The 21770-nt window shown below is 41.3% G+C and overlaps 2 protein-coding genes across 4 annotated transcripts in view; one reads left to right on the top strand and one right to left on the bottom strand.

The window, feature by feature from the left end:
* ddr1 (discoidin domain receptor tyrosine kinase 1) overlaps window positions 1–21770 on the bottom strand; it is a 171403-nt gene that overhangs the window by 128297 nt on the left and 21336 nt on the right. The gene's annotated exons all lie outside the window — the stretch shown is intronic.
* Window positions 137–20856, top strand: pianp (PILR alpha associated neural protein). Of its 2 annotated transcripts, none has more exons than XM_072680503.1 (6): window positions 137–319; window positions 562–669; window positions 2263–2612; window positions 4320–4398; window positions 13364–13483; window positions 15184–20856. In XM_072680503.1, the coding sequence occupies exons 2-6, from the start codon at window positions 659–661 to the stop codon at window positions 15203–15205; spliced, it is 582 nt and encodes a 193-aa protein (XP_072536604.1). In that variant the 5' UTR covers window positions 137–319; window positions 562–658; the 3' UTR covers window positions 15206–20856. The 2 variants fall into 2 exon arrangements, with proteins under 2 accessions (XP_072536604.1, XP_072536603.1); XM_072680502.1 differs by having other exon boundaries at window positions 540–669.

Genomic DNA, 21770 nt, shown 5'->3' with positions numbered 1-21770 from the left:
TCCCCTCGCTCAGTTTCTCTATGTCTCTGTCGCTACGGCAACCAATGCTTTTTCCTACTCTGACACTCTCGCGCTCTCCCTCTCTCTCTCTTTCGTTCGCTCTCACTCCCTCCATCAGCGCCGGAGAGGTAGGCATGTGGACTGATAGCGGTCTCCAGATGCGCGAGTGTGTGCGTGTGTGTGTGTGTGTGTGTGTTTAGCGTTATTTCTGATACAGTACTGTTGTTAACAGCATAACCTCCGTTACGTTATTGGCTCCAGCACTTGAGCTATTGCCTGGGTCGGGAACTGGATTAATACACACTGGATGCGTCCACAGGTGTGTGTGTGTGTGTGTGTTTGTGTGTGTGTGTGTGTGTTTGTGTGTTGGGGGGCTGTTGAGGACTTGATTGCATTCAGCATGCACTTAACTGCATAATAATACTGTAAGTGGTGTTACGGGGTTGTTTGAGGTTATGCATGGCTGTGAAGTGTATATATGAGTGTGTGTGAGTGTGTGTGTGTGTGTACGTGTGTGATGGGATCTCTCTCCACTCCAGCCGTATGTTTATGGTCCTTCAGTTAAAGTGTGAGGACTGAGACCACCTCCACAGCCCCCCTCCCTCCCCCCGCTAGGAGATGAACGGAGGAGCAGGGAGGCAGTGAACAGAGTGAAGCAATGGAGCGATGGTAAGGACAAGAGAGAAGAAGTGTTCTCACTCACTCACTCGTTCACTCGTTCACTTGTTCACTCACTCGTTCACTGATTGTAGTCTAGGAGTTACAGAGCGTGAACTTCTGCTCTCTGATGACCAGCGGCTTCATCTCTAACGCCTCCATCACTTTCTTCCCTTCTTTTCCTCCGTCGTTTCCATCCTTCCTTCCTCTTCCCTCTTCCCTGCCTTTCCTCTTTCCTCCTGTTCTTCCATCACTTTGACCATTTGACCATTTTTTCTCCCTTCCTTCTTCTTTTTCTTTGTCCATTCTTTCTTCCCCTCTTCCTTTCTCTTTTTTCCTCTCATCCGTGATCCCTTCGTTCCGTCCGTCTTTCCATTTTTTTCTTTCCAATCTTTATAATCCCTTTTTCCTCCCTTTTTATCTCTTTCCTTCACGCTTCTTATTTTCTACCTTCTTTCCTCTCGTCATTTATCCTTCGCTTTCTCCCTTTTCTTCAATCTTTTCATCTTTTCCTTCCTTCCTTTACACTTCTTTCTCTTCTACCTTCCGCCCGCTCATCTCATTCGTCTCCCTTTCTTACTTCTTTACGTTTTTTCCCTCCTTCCTTAAATATTTGTTCTCTCCTTTCTTCTTCTTTCTTTTCATCCTTCAATATTTTCTTACTTTCATCTTTTCTGTCTCTTTTTCATCTTTCCTTCCTTCCTTCCTTTTATCGTTTATCTCTTCTTTCCTTCTGCTTTCCTCCTTCTTTTCTTTTTCCCGTCTTTCCTTTCTTTCATCTTTTCCTTCTCGCTTTATTCTTTTTCTTTTTCATCTCTTTCCCCTTTTCCTTCCTATATGCTTCTTTCTTTTCTTCCTTCCTCCCATTCTTCATCCCTTCTTTCCTTTCTCTCCTTTCATCCTTCCGTCTTTTCTTTTCCTCCTTCTTTTCTTTTCCTCCTTCTTTTCTTTCTTTCATCTTTTCCTTCTCGCTTTATTCTCTTTCCTTTTCATCTCTTTCCTTCCTTCCTTCCTCCCTCTTATCCTTTATGCCTTCTTTCCTTCCTCTCCTTTCATCCTTCCATCTTTCCTTACTTTAATCTTTCCTTTCTTTCATCTTTTCTGTCTCTTTTTCATCTTTCCTTCCTTCCTTCCTCTTATCCTTTATCCCTTCTTTCCCTCTGCTTTCATCCTTCCATCTATTCCTCCTTCTTTTCTTTTTCTCTTTCCTTTCTTTCATCTTTTCCTTCTCGCTGTATTCTTTTTCTTTTTCATCTCTTTTCCTCCTTTGTTCTTTTTTCCTTCATTTTTTTTCCTTCTTTCCTTTGTTCCTCCTTTCACTTTTATATCCTATTCTTCTTCCTTTTCTCTTCCGTTCCTTTTTTCTTTACTCCTTTACTTTCCTTCCTTCATTTTGCTTCTTGCCTTCTGTCCCTCCCGAATCCTTTATTGTTCTTTTCTTTCTTCCTTCCCTCGTTTTTCATTTATTCTCGATTTTATTCATTTTATTTTATTCACTTCCCCTTCCTTCCCTTTTCCCTTCCCTTCCATTTCCCCTCTTCCCTCCCTCTCTTCACTGCTTCCTTCCTTCTTCCTCCATCCTTCTTCCCCACCATTTCCTCCTAGCTCCATCTCGGGGCTGACCCCTCTCTGGTGCCTCCTGCTGGTTGCCGTAGTTACCCGCCCCACCTCCTGCCAGGAAGGGGCGGAGCACATGCAGCTGTCTGTCACTGCCCAGGCCACGCCTACTCCGCTCTGGGCCGTGGACTGGGGCCCCACGCAGCCCCTGGAGGACGAGACGCATCACTTGCTCTCCAGCCAGGAAACGGAGGGGGCCAAGGCAGCCACACCCGAGGCGTGGCCACACCACTGGAACACGCCCACCAACCAGACCCAGCAGCAGCCGCTGTCCATCGAAGCTAGAGACTCGGGGGAGGAGCCGGAGGAAGAGGCGGAGGAAAAAGGAACTGAAGAAGGTGGGACGACAGGGGCAAAGGGCTTGCTTGCTGTAGGACTCCAATACCCATAAGGCTCTTGTCTTAAAGGGACACTTCTAGGAAAACCTCCTCCTGATGATGTAGGTGGGAGGAGCTTTGGGGAAAACTATAACTTTGGGGTGGAGGTTTGGGGGGAATTACGTGTCGGAGGTCTGTTCTAATGCTGGGAAACTACCCAGTTCAGTGAAAGAAGAGCACTGTGGGTATTGAAGTCTTTCTACCCCAAGCTACCCCAGTCGGTTGCATCCTGACGCCACCGCTGCGATAGCCTCTTCTTGGCCTAATGACCGCTTATTTAACCTCGTACCGAAATTTAACACTACCAAGGCTGCTAGCCAGCTGTTTAGCTAGCCACTGTACTGCTAGTAGAGCTCTTACTGTATCGCTAGGTATTTTATTTAATAGCTCTGCAGTTCACCACTGTGGAAAAGCTAACAAATACTAGCCTAGCTTCCTCGACTTTCTGGCTGACATCTAGATGACAGTTCCACTCGAGCAACCTTAAAAAAGATTTCTCATTAAAGTTGTAGCTAAAGTTTCAGTCAAAAGTGCTAACAGTTGCTACTATTGCTGCTAACTGGCCTCAATTGGCTTTCACAGCTGTCGCAAGTAGCTAGCTACTTTTATCTCGTCCCGTTTTAGATGGTTTATGTGGTATCTCGATATAAAATAATGTAAACTAATCACAAATTGCTAACATTGCTAACAATGAACGATCGGAAAATCTCTACATAGTAGCCCTGTGGAAACGTGATCATGTTAACTGGCTACAGTCGGCTTTCACAGCTGTCGCTAGTAGCTAGCTACTTTTATCTCGTCCCGTTTTAGATGGTTTATGGGGTATCTCAGTATAAAATAATGGCAGAGACAGGCTGTGTTTAGCACGATTTACGTAGTAAACTAATCACAAATTGCTAACATTGCTAACAGTGAATGATCGGAAAATCTCGACATATTAGCCCTGTGGAAACGTGATCATGTTAACTGGCTACAGTCAGCTTTCACAGAATAGCTACCCTTATCTCGTCCCGTTTTAGATGGTTTATGTGGTATCTTGGTATAAAATAATGGCCGAGACAGGCTGTGTTTAGCACGATTTACATCGTAAACTAATCACAAATTGCTAACATTGCTAACAGTGAACGATCGGAAAATCTCTACATAGTAGCCCTGTGGAAACGTGATCATGTTAACTGGCTACAGTCGGCCTTCACAGATGTCGCTAGTAGCTAGCTACTTTTATCTCGTCCCGTTTTAGATGGTTTATGGGGTATCTCAGTATAAAATAATGTAAACTAATCACAAATCGCAAACATTGCTAACAGTGAACGATCTGAAAATCTGGACATATTAGCCCCGTGGAAACGTGATCGTTTTTTCTTCACAGTTAGCCATGTTCGTATACTTGGTCAAGAGATTCCGTTAAAATATTCAGCTCAGCCGTTTCTGCCGCCTGTGACGCTGTAGCTACTTTTATCTCCTCCACACTTCTTAGCTTCTTTTCATCCTCCAACCACTCCATATTGTGTTCACTCAATACTTCCATTTCTCTCAGCCGGCGCCTGCCTTTCTTGTCCTTTGTGCCGTGTGTCTTTTTTCCTCACCTCCCTGTCACCTTTATTTATTTTCCCAATCTGTTTTTATCCCCTCTCCCTTCTCTTCCCCTTTCTTTCCTCCTTTCTGCAGTGGATCCTCAGTTCTATGTGACCGTGACTATCTCGTCTCTGCTGATTCTCTCGGCGGTCATCATCTCAGCCAAACTCTGGTGAGGCGGCTTCAGCACTTAATCTGTCCTCACTGCACCGTCGCACGTCTCCACACGCTGCCTTTAGACGTGTGTGTGTGTGTGTGTGTGTGTGTGTGTGTGTACGCTCAAGTCTGATAATGCCAGGGTTCGCACGCCAGATTTTCCTGCCGTTATCTCTCAGTGGAAGCATTACGGAGGGACTTTCACAGCTCGGTGAGATCGTTGAGAGCACTGTTGTTAGATGTTCCAGCTCTTTGCTGTGCTTTTTTATTCCCTGTGGAGCTTTAATCTGAATCATGTACAAGGAACCTAGAGGCCAGGCCTATCCAGTCTACTGATTGTTATACAGATAAATACTGAATCACTTATAGAAGGTACAGAATCATTTAAAGTGGAGACTGAATCATTTATAGTGGAGACTGAACCATTTATGGGAGCTACTGAATCATTTAGAGTGAACACTGAACCATTTATAGGAGACAGTGAATCATTTGTATATATATATATATATATATATGATAGTTATTGAATCATTTATGGTAGAGACTGAACCATTTAAAGCGGATACTGAATCCTTTATAGCAGTTATGGAATCATTATTAGTAGAGGCTAAATCATTTATAGCAATTACTAAATCATGTATAATAGTTACAGGATCATTTGTTGTTGTTAATCTCATTATTGCTATGAGATTGAATCATTTCTATCAGGCACTGAATCATTTATAGTAGAGACTGAACCCTTAATGGTAGCTACTGAATCATTTAGAGGTAACACTGAACCATTTATAGGAGGCAATGAATCATTTATAGAACAGACTAAATTATTTATAATAGTTATGGAATTATTTATAGTAGAGACTGAACCATTTAAAGTGGATACTGAATCATTTTAATAGACACTAAATAATGTACAGCAGTTATGGAATCATTAATAGTAGAGGCTAAATCATTTATAGCAATTACTAAATCATGTATAATAGTTACAGGATCATTTGTTGTTGTTAATCTCATTATTATTATGATTGAATCATTTCTACCAGGCACTGAATCATTTATAGTAGAGACTGAACCCTTCATGGTAGCTACTGAATCATTTAGAGGTAACACTGAACCATTTATAAGAGGCAGTGAATCATTTATATTATAGACTAAATCATTTATAATAGTTATGGAATCATTTGTAGTAGAGACTGAACCATTTAAAGTGGATACTGAATCATTTTAATAGACACTAAATCATGTACAGCAGTTATGGAATCATTAATAGTAGAGGCTAAATCATGTATAATAGTTACAGGATAATTTATTGTTGTTAATCTCATTATTGCTATGAGATTGAATCATTTCTATCAGGCACTGAATCATTTATAGTAGAGACTGAACCCTTCATGGTAGCTACTGAATCATTTAGAGGTAACACTGAACCATTTATAGGAGGCAGTGAATCATTTATAGAACAGACTAAATTATTTATAATAGTTATGGAATCATTTATAGTAGAGACTGAACCATTTAAAGTGGATACTGAATCATTTTAATAGACACTAAATAATGTACAGCAGTTATGGAATCATTCATAGTAGAGGCTAAATGTATAGTAGTTACTGGATCATTCATTGTAGAGATGAAATCATTTATATCCGGCACTGAATTATTTATAGTAAAGACTGAACCATTTCTAGTAGTTACTGAATCATTTAGAGTTGTGATTACATCATTTCTAGCAGTTACTGATTCATTTAGAGTAGATACTGAATCATATATAGTTGTTACAGAATCATTTGTAGTAGACAGTGAGTCATTTCTAGAAATGACTGAATCATTTGTAGTAGATAGTATTTCAATTAGTGTAGATACTGAACCTTTTATAGTTCATAGTGCAGATATAGTATAAAATATGTAGAAACAGCCACCCAAGGTCTCCCAGTGGTTAGGACTTCAGAAGCAGAACTGAAGGCCCTATGTTATTAAAGACTGACAGGAGAATCTACCAATCATGTTTTGATTTCTAATGGGCAGAGAAAATGGCAATCTGTTAGATGTTTGGGTTGTTAACAAGCTTCAGATGTCTGAGTTTCATCTAAAATGGCCTAGAAAATGTTAATGTGCACCAGTGTTAACTGAGCGCTAACATGCTCTATAGGCGCACTAGCATAAATTACCGATGTATCGTAATTGTGGAGGGTTTTACTTTGTTTCGGACATGTTTTCACAGCTATGTACTCTTTAGTACCTAGCTTAACGGTCACTTCGTCACTGGAGATGATGCTACATGAAGGCTAGTCTAGTTTAAGTGCTTATGCTAAACATTTTTATTCTTCATCACTGTAAAGAGAAGGGAACGTTTTAGCAATAATCTAATTTACAAAGTATTTCCATCATGTTTGATCTGGTCAGAATTTTGCACCTTTAGTTTTGTTCTTGAACTACAAGGCTAATGCAGCAAGTAATACATTAGCTAGCTTTGTGGTAAACAACTAGCACTAGCATAGTAAAAAATAGTGTATTTTCAGTATAAAACAGTGTAAAAGAGCAGTAAATTATGCTAAAATGTGAATTATGATAAAACATAATGTTGAAAACTTTACATTTGTAGATTTAAGCGACTGTCTGGTAGCATTAAACAAAATATATATGTTAGCTTTGTAGCGAATAGCTGGCACTAGCGTAGCGTCCTAGCGTCCATCACGCTTTGATTGGTCTAATGTTTGTATCTTTAGTTTGGCGCTGGAACTACAAGGCTAACGTAGCAAGTTAGGGAAATCTAGCCTCGAGTATTCACATATTAGCTAGCTTTGTAGCGAAAAGCTGGCACTAGCGTAGTAAAAAATAGTGTATTTTCAGTATAAAACAGTGTAAAAGAGCAGTAAATTATGCTAAAATGTGAATTATGATCAAATATAATGTTGAAAACTTTACATTTGTAGATTTAAGCGGCTGTCTGGTAGCATTAAACAAAATATATATGCTAGCTTTGTAGCGAATAGCTGGCACTAGCGTAGTAAAAAATAGTGTATTTTCAGTATAAAACAGTGTAAAAGAGCAGTAAATTATGCTAAAATGTGAATTATGATAAAACATAATGTTGAAAACGTTATTTAAGCTGCTGTCTGATAGCACTAAACAGAAATAGGCGTATGATTTAGCCGCTATATCTTTTACCTCAGCCCAATCAAACAGTTGGTACTTATTGTCAGTGCGTGGCGTATTGACCAGAGCATCATGTGTCAGTGGAATGATGTGGAATGACCAACAGCACTTTTCCACATGGTCGCTGTGACTGTTTTTAGAAGGTGTTTTGACTGGTTTCTGCCGCGAGCTTTCATAAAGACGGTTGAAAAACAGACTGCACTTCCGAAAAGTGGTGGGGGTGTAATGTCCCCGGCGCAGCTTGTGTGTATCAGAGTCTTGATGCAGATCTTGTATGATCTTGTCTGAAACTCCTGTTCTCAGTTGAGGCCATCGAAACTACACTACCAGTCCAGAGTTTGGGCCTTTTCTGATCAAAGCTGTGCTTGTGTTTGGATCATCTTAAAGGAGAAGTCCTATAAGTGTTTTATGAGTCTGAATAATGAAATGCTTAAGACGTAAACAAAGTCGTTCAGGGTGGGTTTGGTGTGAAACACTCCGTTCTAGAGAAACTTGCTCTCTCAGACTTGCTCACAGTGGTGGTGAATGGAACCAGATGTCTGAGAAACTGTTTAGGGGTCATTTTGAGACATTATTCATCTTAAACATGTGTCAAAGGCATTAATATATATATATATATATATATATATGACTATTTTAGTCAAATGGTGATGGTGGATAGTGAATAAAATAAATATATATATGTGCTGTAGTCATGATTACCCATGGTTCCTTTCACCACCACTGTAAAGAGATGTGAGTTGGTAAGTTCTACAAAGTATCTACAAATATCCACAATTTTACACCAAACCCCAATGACTATTGCTATATGTCATCCCATATTGCATATTAGCTTGAAGCTAACACAGTCATGACTCTATGAAGCACAGCATTTGTTTTCTAAATATTGTAGTGTTTAATTATCAAATAATCTATAAACTGAAAACCGCCTAACACACGTCACAGACAACGAATGTTCGACACTAGAGCTGGACCAATCAGCGGTTTTAGGGCCTATACTAATCGTCAATTGCTTTTTAGTGTGACCGAGGACAGGGATGGATGCCACGTTAATGTTTTCCTTGACTCTTGAGATGACGACCACATTTTAAACGCTGGAGAACCTGCTGTACTTTTGCTCGTGGTAAAACGTGGTCTGCGTGTTTGCTAGATCTCTGCTGTGTTCTGATACTCACTGTACTGAGCTGAGTGAGTGGCTCTCTAGAGGGGTCTCCGGTTAGTTGTGTTAAAAGTCTTTACTCTGCTTCCTCCACGAATCATGTTCGTTTTTTTTATGCATTCTACAAATACGTGACTTACGTACACTGGCTTTTTAGTGGGTTGCTGCAGTTCTTTAGTTCCACCTAGGGGGTAAACGAGGAACTGCAAGGCCCTGTGACTGCAGAGCCTCGCACAGATCTGTCGTAATCCTGATTGTCTCTTAGGATCGATTAATTGGAGAAATATTGGCAGATCGTCAGTTGCATAATTCGGCTGAAAGTCGGCCGATGCCAATGGATCGCCAGTCGTCACCATTCAGCCCATGTATGGAAACTTCTTTGTGATGTCACAAGAAACGCCACATTTCCACCTATCCGCATATCTGCCTGTTCAGCCTAGTTCAGCAGTTTAACTCCGCCCAGTCTTAAGGCATAGTCTCGACTTCCAGTCAGAACAGGGCACATTTACATATAATAGTCTTAAAGGCACAGTAGCACAAAAATAATTTTCTTGTATCGGGAAAAATCGGATTATTGAATACCGTATCGAATTGTGTGACTCGGGCCCAGACCCTACTATACACGCAGTTCGACTCCATCGGCTTTTCGGGTTTAACTGGATGAGGAGCTTCGGTCAGTGTTGGTACGTGAACGTTCACCAGAGATTTAAACTACTTACACGGATCAAGCAGCCTCTCTTATTGTGGTATCAAACTGAGTCGCTAGCGATTTGTTGTGCCTCTGTTGACGAGCTGATCAAACGAGGGAAAACACACACACACACACATATATATATACACACTCACTCACACACACACACACTATCACACAGGCTCTCTCTCTACATTATGCATTCTCCCTGCGCCAGCCTTCTGCTCTCCTAACAACCCTCCGCTGTTTATTGCCTCTCACTCCGAGCAGAACCTGATCTCGCTCCGCACCCTGAGTGTGTGTGTCTGTGTGTGTCTGTGTGTGTCTGTGTGTGTGTACCATGAATATTGCATGAGTACGACTCTGCGTTGTGTGTGTTTGTGTGTTTGCGTGTGTGCATGTGTACCTGTGGCTCTCCGTCCTTCTGGTATAATGACTGCTGGCTGTAATTTGACAAATGTAAACCCTGCAATTAGCCCCAGAGTTCGCTCTCCTGCCTGCCTCTTCCCTTCCCTCTCTCTGTCTTTAGCTAATGATAGTGTTTTTGCCTGAAGACACAGAGTGCATTAACCTGCTCCCTGCATCCCTAAAAACGCGTGCGCTTTACTAGGCCTGGACCGAAATAAAGACAGCGATAATTAGCAAGAGCTCGTTTTACCGCGTACATTACAGCTAAGCCTACACTACCATCATTACTGTTATTGTCATTGTAACATATGACTTTCCGTGGCTTATTGCTGTTGTAAAACATCCACTTTGCGAAAATACATGAACGTTCAATAAATTATTCAGAACTGATTACAAATAAACGCCTTTTGGCGCAGGCTATCATTGCCAGTCAACATTCAGCCACTGTATTTTGCAATAATTATATTTAGCGTTGAAATTTCTTTTATATAATCATGAACATATCAAATTACAGTTGTTTCATACAGAAATTTCACCTCATCAGTAGCTTTTTCTGGTCAGATTACCTCAGGAACGAAGGTTTTAGCAGAAGGTAGCACCTCTATATGATTTTTGGCTAGCGCCCAGCTAACAGTGCCGCCAAGATCTCCTGCATTTGAAGCTTGTAAAAGTAGAATTTTCATTAAAAGCTTTCATTCAGACAGGTCAGATTCAGATCTAACTAAAATTTCTGTCGAATATTAATGAACATTGTGTTTTATACAGAAAATTCACAGAATAAGTAGCTTTTTCTCATCAAATTACCACAGCAAGTTGCTGCTAACGCCTCTATGTAATTTCTTGCTAGCAGCCAGCTAACAGTGCCGCACATTAGTTTTCCCCCTGGATTTCATAGTATTTCACAGTATTTACCAAAATCCCTGATATTTGAAGCTTGTAAGACACTCAGATGTCATTCTTTACTTTGTGAATTGCAGTTTTACAGCGAAACCTTCAGTAAATACCTCAATTCAATACCCTGCATTTGTTAGCGCAGGCTATTGTTACCAGACAACATTGTCACAGTATTTTTGCAATAATTTCTTGGTTATTGCAAAATAACTTTTAAAATACCTGTCATTTAATCATAAACGTGTCAAAATACAGTAGTGTTTCACCTCTTCAGTAGCTTTTTCTCATCTAATTAGCTACCTCAGGAACGAAGAATTTAGCAGGTGTTAGCGCTCCTATGTGTTTTCTTGCTAGCAGCTAGCTAACAGTGCCATTGTTCATTTCTTACACCTGGATTTAGTAATATTTACCAAAATCTCTGACATTTGAAGCTTGAAAGACAATCTGGTGACATTTTCTACTTAAAAAGTAGCATTTTAATTACAAGCTTTGATTCAAAACACTAAATATTTGTACAGGAGATCTAAATTTCTGTCAAATATTAATGAACATTGTGTTTTATACAGAAAATTCACAGAATACGTAGCTTTTTCTCATTAAATTACCACAGCAAGTTGCTGCTAACGCATGTGTAATGTAATTTCTTGCTAGCAGCCAGCTAACAGTGCCGCACATTAGTCTTTACCCTGGATTTCATAGTATTTCATAGTATTTACCAAAATCCCTGATATTTGAAGCCTGTAAGACACTCAGGTGACATTCTTTACTTTAGGAATTGCAGTTTTACAGCAAAACCTTCAGTAAATACTTCAAAGTAATACTTCAATTCAAAACACTGAATTATAAATAAATGTGTATTTAGTGCCAGACAACATTGTCACAGTATTTTGCAATAATTTCATGAACTTTTGAAATTTAATCATAAACATAATAAAATACAGTCGTTTCGTACAGAAATATCACCTCATAAAAGGCCTTTTCTCATCAAATTACCTCAGGAACGAAGAATTTAGCAGGTGTTAGCGCTTCTATGTGTTTTCTTGCTAGCGACAAGCTAACAGTGCCATTGTTCATTTTTCCCACCTGGATTTAGTAATATTTACCAAAATCTCTGACATTTGAATCTTGAAAGACACTCTGGTAACATTTTCTACTTAAAAAGTAACATTTTAATTACAAGCTTTGATTCAAAACACTAAATATTTGTACAGGAGATCTAAATTTCTGTCAAATATTAATGAACATTGTGTTTTATACAGAAAATTCACAGAATAAGTAGCTTTTTCTCATCAAATTACCACAGCAAGTTGCTGCTAACGCCTCTATGTAATTTCTTGCTAGCCGCCAGCTAACAGTGCCGCACATTAGTTTTCCCCCTGGATTTCATAGTATTATAAGTTTTACAGTTTTACAGCAAAACCTTCTGTAAATACTTCAAATTAATACTTCAATTCAAAACACTGAATTATAAATAAATGTGCATTTAGTGCCAGACAACATTGTCACATTATTTTGCAATAATTTCATGCAACTTTTGAAATTTATGTCATTTAATCATAAACATGATAAAATACAGTCGTTTCGTACCGACATTTCACCTCATAAGAGGCCTTTTCTCACCAAATTACCTCAGGGACGAAGAATTTAGCAGACGTTAGCACTTCTATGTGATTTATATGTGATTGATTTTTGGCTAGCGACAAGCTAACAGTGCAACTGTTCATTTTCCCCACCTGGATTTAGCAGCTAATATTTACCAGAATCTCTGACATGTGAAGTGTGTAAGACACTCCGGTGCCATTCTTCTCGTTAAAAGCAAAACACTGAATATTCATACAGGGCTTTTACAATTTCTGTTAAATATTCATAAACATATGGAGCTATAGCGGCGTTTAAAACATGGTGTATGGTGTAAAGCATGGTGTATCGGTGTGTGAGTGTGTGCTGGGCGAGTAGTTTATGATTTTGCATGGTTCAGCCAATCAGATTACAGAGCTGTTATTTCTATATATTAGGAGCTGCATGCAACAGCTGCACTGTCAGCAAACGCTGATATTAAATATATACTGTGATGAGATTGTTGGCTTGCTTTGTACAGCCCCCCACCCATTCTCCAATGCTTTCCCAGTGTCTCTCTCCCTGTCCCTCTCTCTCTCTCTCTTTCTGTCCCTCTCCCTGTGTCCCCTCTCTTTCTATCTCTCCTTCTCTTTCCTTCCCCTGGGTCTCTCTCTCTCTCTCTCCCCCCATATCTCTCTCTCTCTCTCTCTGTCTCTCTATCTCTCTCTCTCTCACTCACTCAGTCCCTGTGTCCCCCTGTCTCTGTCTCTATCTTCCTCTCTCCTCCTCCCCTGGGTCTCAATGTACCCTCAATGTTTCCCTCACCCTCTCTCTCTCCCCCCCGGGGTCTCTTTCTCTTCCTTTCTCTCCCTCCCCTGGGTCTCAATGTACCCTCAATGTTTCCCTCACCCTCTCTCTCTCCCCCCGGGGTCTCTCTCTCTTCCTTTCTCTCTCCCCGTCCCCTGGGTCTCCTTGTATCCCTCTTTTTTTTTCCCTCAGTCTCTCTCTCTCTCTCTCTCTCTTTTTCATCACATCAATGAGGTTCTCCCATGTCGTGTTTCTCTCACCAGCCTTTTTTCTCTTTTACCCCCCACCCCTCCCCACAAATCAACCCCCCACCCCCAGCTATGACCGCTCTCTCTCTCAGCGTCCACCTCCTCTCTCGCTCGCCAACTCTCGCTCTCTGGCTCAGGAGGACAGCAGGCAGACACTTCACAGCACTCCCTCCTTCCCCGACAGAGAGAGGTAGAGTATGTGTGTGTGTGTGTGTGGTGTGAGTGTGCCTGCAAGACAGAACGAGGATGCCAGTGCTGATTTAGGGTGTGTGTGTGTGTGTGTGTGTGAGGAACACACACACACAAACACAGCGACAGGGTGTATGTGTGTGATCCAAGGGTAACTAGACTGAAGAGTGTGTGCATTAAAGGGGACACAAACATATGTGCAGAGAGAGAGAGAGAGAGCGAGAGAGAGAGAGAGAGAGCTGAACTGAGACGCATCGTTAAACTGATTTGCATGTATTGATTTGGAGCGTGTGCACATGAATATGCGCATATTTGTGTTTTCAGAGGCAGCAGATTTGACTGCCCATACTGAACTCACACAGAGAGAGAGAGAGAGAGAGAGAGAGAGAGAGAGAGAGAGAGAGAGAGGAAGATGAAAACAGGAGAGGGAGAAAAAAATTATTGGCGAGAGAAGAGAAAGACGAGAGAGAGAGAGAGAGTTGTTGTTGTCGACTGTTACCTCTGCTGCTTCTCTTCTATTAATTTACCAAAACATCCCTTTTTCCCGCACTGTTCTGTTACACCCACTACACTACACTTTCAGTACAGACCGAAACACTGCAGACCCGCCTTATACAGACAGAACCAGTAGAATGAATCAGTACAGACTGAACTAGTACCAACCAAACCAATACAGCCCCAAGCTGTACAGACCGAACCAGTAAAGACTGAATGAATCAGTACAGACTGAACTGGATTGGTTCAGTTTGTACTCACTCAGTCTTCAGATCTGGTCAGCACATAACCAAATACAGACTAAACCAATACAGACCAAACCAATGAAGACTGATTTAGTACAGACCTAACCAATATAGCCCCAACCAGTATTGACTGAACCAATAAAGCCTGAATCAGTACAGACTGAACCAATACAGACCCAAGCTGTACAGACCGAACCAGTAAAGACTGAATGAGTACAGACTGAACCAATTAAGATCCAGTCAGCACATACCCAACATATACAGACTGAACCGATATAGACCAAACTAATGAAGACTGAATCAGTACAGACCTAACCAAAATAGCCCCAACCAGTATTGACTGAACCAAAAAGGACTAAATTAGTACAGACCTAACCAATACAGACCCAAGCTGTACAGACCGAAGCAATAAAGACTGAAACAGTACAGACTGACCCAACAAAGACTGAACCAGTATAGCCCCAAGCTGCACAGAACGAACCAATATAGACTGAATGAGTACAGACTGAACCAATTAAGATCCAGTCAGCACATACCCGGCATATACAGACTGAACCGATATAGATCAAACTAATGAAGACTGAATCAGTACAGGCCTAACCAATACAGACCCAACCGTTACAGAAGAAACCAATAAAGACTGAACCACTTTAGATCCAACCAGAACAGACGGAATACAGACAGAACTGAGAGAGAGAGAGGAAGAGGAATGAGAGAGAGAGAGAGAGAGAGGAAGAGGAATGAGAGAGAGAGAGAGAGAGAGAGAGGAAGAGGAAGAGGAATGAGAGAGAGAGAGAGAGAGTGAGAGAGAGAGTAAGTGAGTGAGTGAGTGAGTGAGTGAAATCTCCCGTTTCTCCAGCCGGGGGGATTTTAAAGTTAATCTCACGCAGGATAAACTCAGCTTTCCACCGTCCCCCCGCTCTCTCCCCACCTCTGTTCTCCTGTCGGTCTCTTTATGCAGGATTCCCGTGGTCAACCTCTGAGGAGCTGACCGCACCGAGCTGTGCGAGCGTGTCCTCCGGTGTGGAGGGAACCGAAAGGCCGCCTGTGTGAACAAACCTGCTGACACGTGAGCGCGTACACACACCTGCAGACGGATACGCGAGGAGGTGAACGGATGAGACTGGCTGTACATACAGGTGTGTACGTGTGTGTTCCAGACGGATGGACAGACAGATGGACGGATGCGGAGATGGAGTTTACACCTGGAGGTCCAGACTCCAGGGCTGAACATCTCTGACCTTTCACAATGATTCAACTCAACTACGGTTCTTTAGGAAACAATTCTGTGCTTCAGTCATTTTACTGATTTATTTAAACTCCAATCAATAGTTTATGATTTTGTGATGATTCAGACTGATTCAGTTACAGAAACAATTCAGTTTCAGTTCAATTCTGAATCTTTAGGGAATGCTTCAGTGCTTCACTATGATTTCACCATGATTCAGTTCCACTGGTTTAATTCACACTTCTTATAGAAAACAATTCAGTGCTTCAGTGATTTCAGCATGATTCATACTGATTCAGTTACAATGCTTTAAGGAATGAATCAATGTGTTAATTATTTGACCATGATCAAATTTGATTCAGTTACAGTGCTTTTCAGAAACAGTTCAGTTGCTTCAATGGTTTCATCATGATTCTATTTAATTCACTTCTGAATCTTAAGGAAATTATTCTGTGCTTCAGTGATTTCAGCATGATTCATACTGATTCAGTTACATTGCTTTAAGGAATGAATCAATGTATTAATTAGTTAACCATGGTTCAAATTGATTGAGTTGGAACTCTTTAGGAAACGATTCAGCACTTTAGCGATTCACCATGATTTGATTTGATTATATAATTATATATCTTTTGAAAAATGATTCAGTGCTTCAGCGATTTCACCATGTTTTAACTGAATTCTGTTACAGATGTTGTAAAGGAAAAGATTCAGTGCTTCAGTGATGTCACCATAATTCGATTTGATTTAATTACAAAAGCTTCAGTAATTTGAATCACCATTCAAACTGATCAAGTTATTAATCTTTAGGAAACTTGGTGAAATTCAGTGCTTCAGTGATTTCATCATGATTTAATTCGATTCAGTGCTTCATGAAATATCAGATTTTTCCATGATTCCATTATTTTTGATTCGATGGCGGAAGTATGTCCACAGTAGTGGAATATTGAAGGAAAATCATTAAACCAAACATTTTCAAACATTTAATTTAACATTTTAAATTAGCTAAGAAATATTATGGTGATTAAAAAACAGGCTAAATTCATTCTTGTCAATTCTAGTATTTCTGAATCAGTGCAATTGAATCATCCTCACCTTCAGATTGATGCATTTTCGCACTCCAACCAGGTCCGATCCAACCAATCTGCCCCTTTGAAACTTTTTTTTTAGCTGTCTCTCACACACACACACACACACACACACACACAGTGTTGCATTTATTATATAGGGGAGAGCGGGGCCCAACCACTCACAATTTGGTTTTTGTTAAATATTTGAAATATTAATATTTGCGCAGAATTAACACTTACATGCCTCATATAAGGCAATTTTCGGGCGACCATAAAAACCTGCGTCTCATTTAAAAACCTGTAAACTCATTAAAATTCCACGTGGTATTTTTTACCCCGCATTACTTTGTGCCTCGCTCTCCCCTGTTTGTTGCAGCCATTCAAAGAGGCTTAATGAATTCTACCTGCCTGCTTAAGCTGTACCATAATCCTCACTCTGGGTTTACGGTCCCCGAGATATAGGTGTACGATTCCTTCTGTGGTTGCTCGTGTGTTCTGTCACTCCGACGCTGTTGTGTAGCATTTATTAAGGCTCGCAGAATGACTGCAGAGATAAATGTAGCCGATATTTTTATTTGTCTTACGGCTCTGTATCTAGACTGTTGGGTTTTATATAGCTGTGTCACCCTTGGCAACGGCGAATGTGCTGATGTTTACCGCCACAGAAATCCCATAAACTTGACGCTAGGAACACTTTCGGTGATTACAAATATAAAAAAATAAAAAGGCCTAGCGCTGTTTTTTTTTGTTGTTGTTTTTTTCATGGTTCTGTAATCATGGACGGAGAACGTTGGAACGTTGCATCTGAAAGCTGCATACATACAGCTGTTCAGAGTTGTGATGCCGATGATGATGACAATGATGATGATGATGATGGATTTGTACCACTAAGGACTTCAACATACAGCTGTACCTGGACTGTCAGGACACTATCGAATGACAGCTAAGACCAGAGACCTAGAAGACAAGGACATTCAGCCATGCGTTTTGCTGGGAGATGGAAGACTTGTGTGGTGTGCAATGGACCTAATTCTCATATTAAACTGTTCCGTTTGACGTCCCTGAGGTCAAAATTGAGGAATGTCATCAGAAGAATGGAAATGAAGGGATGAAGTTCTTCCGGGACCTTTCAGGCAGGTAAATAGGCATTCGAATAGGAATCTAATGGACAGATTTACTAAACGTTAAGTACCTTTATTGTCATTGTATGTGATTATTGCAAGTCTTATCTTCCCATATTCCAGCTTGGGAAGCTTGGGTCGGAGCGCATATCCCAGCCTGGAAAGCTGGGGTCAGGGGTCGGGTTCAGCTGCAGCACCCCTAGGGCAAAGAGGGTTAAGGGCCTTATTCAAGAGCCCAACATTGGGCTCAAACTGCTTGAACCACCACTGGCCCTAAAAAACAAACAAACAAAAAAAATAAGAAGCGACAATCAACTGACAGTTTCGACTTGGCCGAATTGGGCGTGGTCAATTAGTAGGCGTGGTCAAAAACGTGTTATCTACCAGGAACTCTTAAGCAAGCAAACAAGGACACAACTTTGGAACTGACATGCGAACAGCACAACGCAGAAACGTGAACTACTACTACTTTTTTTTTTTTACTACGTTTAACAATTGAGTTTATTAATTGAGTTGAGCCAAAATCCCAAAATTCATCAGCTCAGCTAGGCTACATGTGACAGACTGCTGCCAGAAATGGTGTAAACCCGCTTTTTCGCCCGCCAGAAACAGGATTTCGTTTTGTTGGACGCTGTTATGCTGCGTTCTGTTTGAACTGGGATGTCGGATTTTCTCATTTCCAAGTAGGAAATTTAAGATGGACCGCCATCTTAGTCGGATTTCCTACTTGGAAAGCCCGGAGAGCCTCACAGACCCGACGTTCAAAATCCAAGATGGCTGCATCTGTTAACGGTAATACAGGCAGCAGTGTTTATCTTGTCTCATTAAAGCAGTCGTACACACAGGACTGTCCAACTTGTATTTGTGGACGTGTTCAATGATGTTTGGATGCGCAAACTACTGTATAATGCGTTGTAATCAACTGGTATCGCTCATAGTGCTAATCTGGGATGATGCTAACAATGCTAACCTGGCATATATCAAACATGGGGCATATTTGGGCTGGATTCGCTATAAAACACACCAGTAAAGAATTGTCAAACCAATAGTGGTCAACTCTAAACACCGAAGTCTTTGGCTAAGAGTTTTCTCGGAAATCCGACTTCCGAGATTAACGTAATGCAGCGTTAACGCCGAAGTGTTAGTGCATGCAACCTTTCCTGTCAGTTTTGCTACGGTTATGCACAGAGTTGGGTTACGGTTTCAAGTGCTTTTTTGCATTATAGGTATTGTAGTTACTTTACTGTTGTTGTCTTGGCAACTGTCGTCCCTGTCGCAAGGCGAAAAAACTGCTCTCCTTTTCTCTTCAGGCCTTCGTTGACTTGTATGAGCGAGACATCCTCAATAAATGTGAAGCACTTTACCAAAAAGTGCTGTAAGTGCTAAAGTGCTAATGGATATCCTGCATGGCCATCTGTTAGCTAGCGAGTTAGCTTTCTCTGCTAAATGCATTGAGATGCAGTTCCAGGGCTGGTGGAACCGCCGGACAGAAGAGTCTTAGCTAGAGGCTGGAAATTGGCAGTGAAATCCAGCAAATTATTTGAGTTTGTGTCAAATCGGACAGGTTTTACTTGGGGGTTCTTGTGTACAATATATAACTTATGAACATCTTCGTATTTTAACATTAGAGGGTTCGCAATGTCAAAAATGTTAGTACATCTGCCACGGGATCCAGTCCAAGATTAAGGGAGGAAGGCCAGAATGAATGAGTAGCACCATCCATAACTTAACTTCCTGGGGTTTCGTGGACGCTCTGTTTTGGGAAGGGTTTTTTTGTTATTCTAGAACATCGTGAACTGCAGTGTTCTTGTTTTGGTTCTTCTGGGCACAAGAAAAGACTCTGACTCATCTACTTCAACTCAAAAGGAGCCAAATAATTACCTGTTAAGTCGCTAGTTGAGTCCAGCTAATGTATCATTAGCCCAGTGGTCTTCAACCCTGCTAGGACGCAGCCCTAATTGCCATAATAACCCCCCTCCCCCGAACCCACACTCAATGCTACTATTTACTGCCTTCAGAAGTCCTTGAGGTGTTGGGATTTAGCCTGGAGTTCAAACCTGTAGAAAGGTGGCTCTCCAGGAAGAGGGCTGGAGACAGTGGTTATACAGGTTACACCAATTCATATCATATCGACAACAATCCAATTGATAAAGAATCGATATTTGAGTAGTTTATTAGAACAGTATGTGACGAGAACTGGGAATGTTGGAGAATTCCAAAAAATTGATTGAACGCAAAATGAATGCATCCAACCCCTAACATTATCAAACCATTAAGTTATTCCATAGAAACCTTTGAAAACGTACCTGACAACAAGAACACACAGTGTCACTGATGCAAAGCACCAGAAGCACCAATTTCAATACTAACAGCTAGCGCCCTCTTGTGGCGAGTCTCCAGCCTGCTAAACGTAAGCAAGAGTGAGTTATAATTAACAGTTAAGCCTGCTCAGAAGCTCCGCCCATTAACTCTATAAGAGTAATACTTTGCAACGTGTACAATAAGACTTTGAGAGATTGAGTTTAGGAACGTTGACAGGTGGGAACTGACAATCGCATTTGGCATTTCACAGTCGACAACGGACAATCTTCATTTTTCACTATGTATGAATTGTGTCAGCCAATATCAGCCTACGAAAGTAATTTGAAAGGTTTTATGGACGAAACGTTCCTAACGGGAATGCCCTAGTTACGAAATGTTCAATAACTCAGAGGATGCAAAACCAGGGGTTGGGGAACTGAAAGCCGGAGTCCAGCACAGCTTGGCGAATTTTTCTAATCGCCAAAAAAAATTAACCTGGTCATTAACGGCTCAGTTGAATCAGGTGTGTTTGAGCAGGACTGTCGCCAACCTGTGTAGGAAGCCGGTTCTCCAGGACTGGAGTTTGCATCCTTTCGCTGAACAGTGCTCGGGCCCCCAGCCCTCAAACCTGGCTCTGGTGGACTGAAGAAGCGTCGTATTTCCTTAGAGGTTTCGTAGAACCTCAAACTCTCCATGGCAAAGAACTGAAGAGAGTTTACGAATCTGGGGTTTATAGACCAGAGTTTGGAACGTTCTCTGGTGGAACTGAGGTCCAACTACACGTACAAGCTGTGATACCATGTGAGATTTGTGTGGTGTAGTTTTATATTCTTGAAGTAGCACTGCCTTAAATACTGTCTGTGGTTCACTGTACAACAACAAAAATCAATAAAAACTATATCCCTGGTGTTTTAGAAGTGGTGGATATGGATTTTTGGAGTATTGATTGGGACGCCGCAGTCGCTCTCTGGCGGCATTTTGGGAGAAGTCATTGAGAAAACAGACACTCACGCTCAAGCTGCAAACTTTCAATTAATAATTATGACACAGACACGAAATGCTGGAGATTTTATGATTTTTTTATGAGTTTTAAATCACATAACGTTTAATAATTCCTATTTTGTATTTGTTTAAATATTGTTAATATTCTACATGGCCAAATCAATCAACTCATGAGTCTCACAAGACAAATAAGTAATAGTGAATCCAATGCGCTAACACTATGGCCATGAGGTCATGAGTTCGAATCCTGAGCCACGACGCTCAGCCATCAGTGGCCAGAGTCAGAGAAAGCACAATTGGCTCTCTCGTGACTTGATTGGCAGTGCTGTCTCCTGGTGGGTCGATGGCGCTGAGCAGATAGTGGCTCAGCAGCTACCGCTATTGCCTGGAGGTCACAAGTTCAAATCCCAAGCCAAGAGAGCACAGTTGTCTGTGCTACTTTAACGTGACTTTATTGGCCATGCTGTCTTTGGGTGGGTAGATGGCTTTCTCTGCCCTCATCAAATGCCAGGCTCTGAGTGACTCAGTGGTGTTATGTGTGACCACTGTGGCCTGGAGGTCATGAGTTCGAGTCCTGAGACGTGACGTGATGCCATCTTTGGCTGGAGCCAGAGAGTGCACAATTGGCTGTGAGACTTTGACTTGCATGACTTTATTGGCCATGCTCTTTCAGGGTGGGTAGGTGATTATTTATGTCCCCCCAAGCAATCAGGCTCTGGGTGGCTCAGCGGACTAATGTGCCTACACTATGGCCATGGAGGTCATGAGTTCAAATCCCGAGTTGTGCCGTTTTGCTGTCAGAAAGAGCACAATTATATGTGAGCTTTTT

This window comes from Salminus brasiliensis, chromosome 5, assembly GCF_030463535.1.
Source record: "Salminus brasiliensis chromosome 5, fSalBra1.hap2, whole genome shotgun sequence".
Lineage (NCBI taxonomy): Eukaryota > Metazoa > Chordata > Actinopteri > Characiformes > Bryconidae > Salminus > Salminus brasiliensis.
The sequence above is the reverse complement of the archived record's forward strand: the minus strand, read 5'-3'. Positions and strand labels throughout refer to the sequence as shown.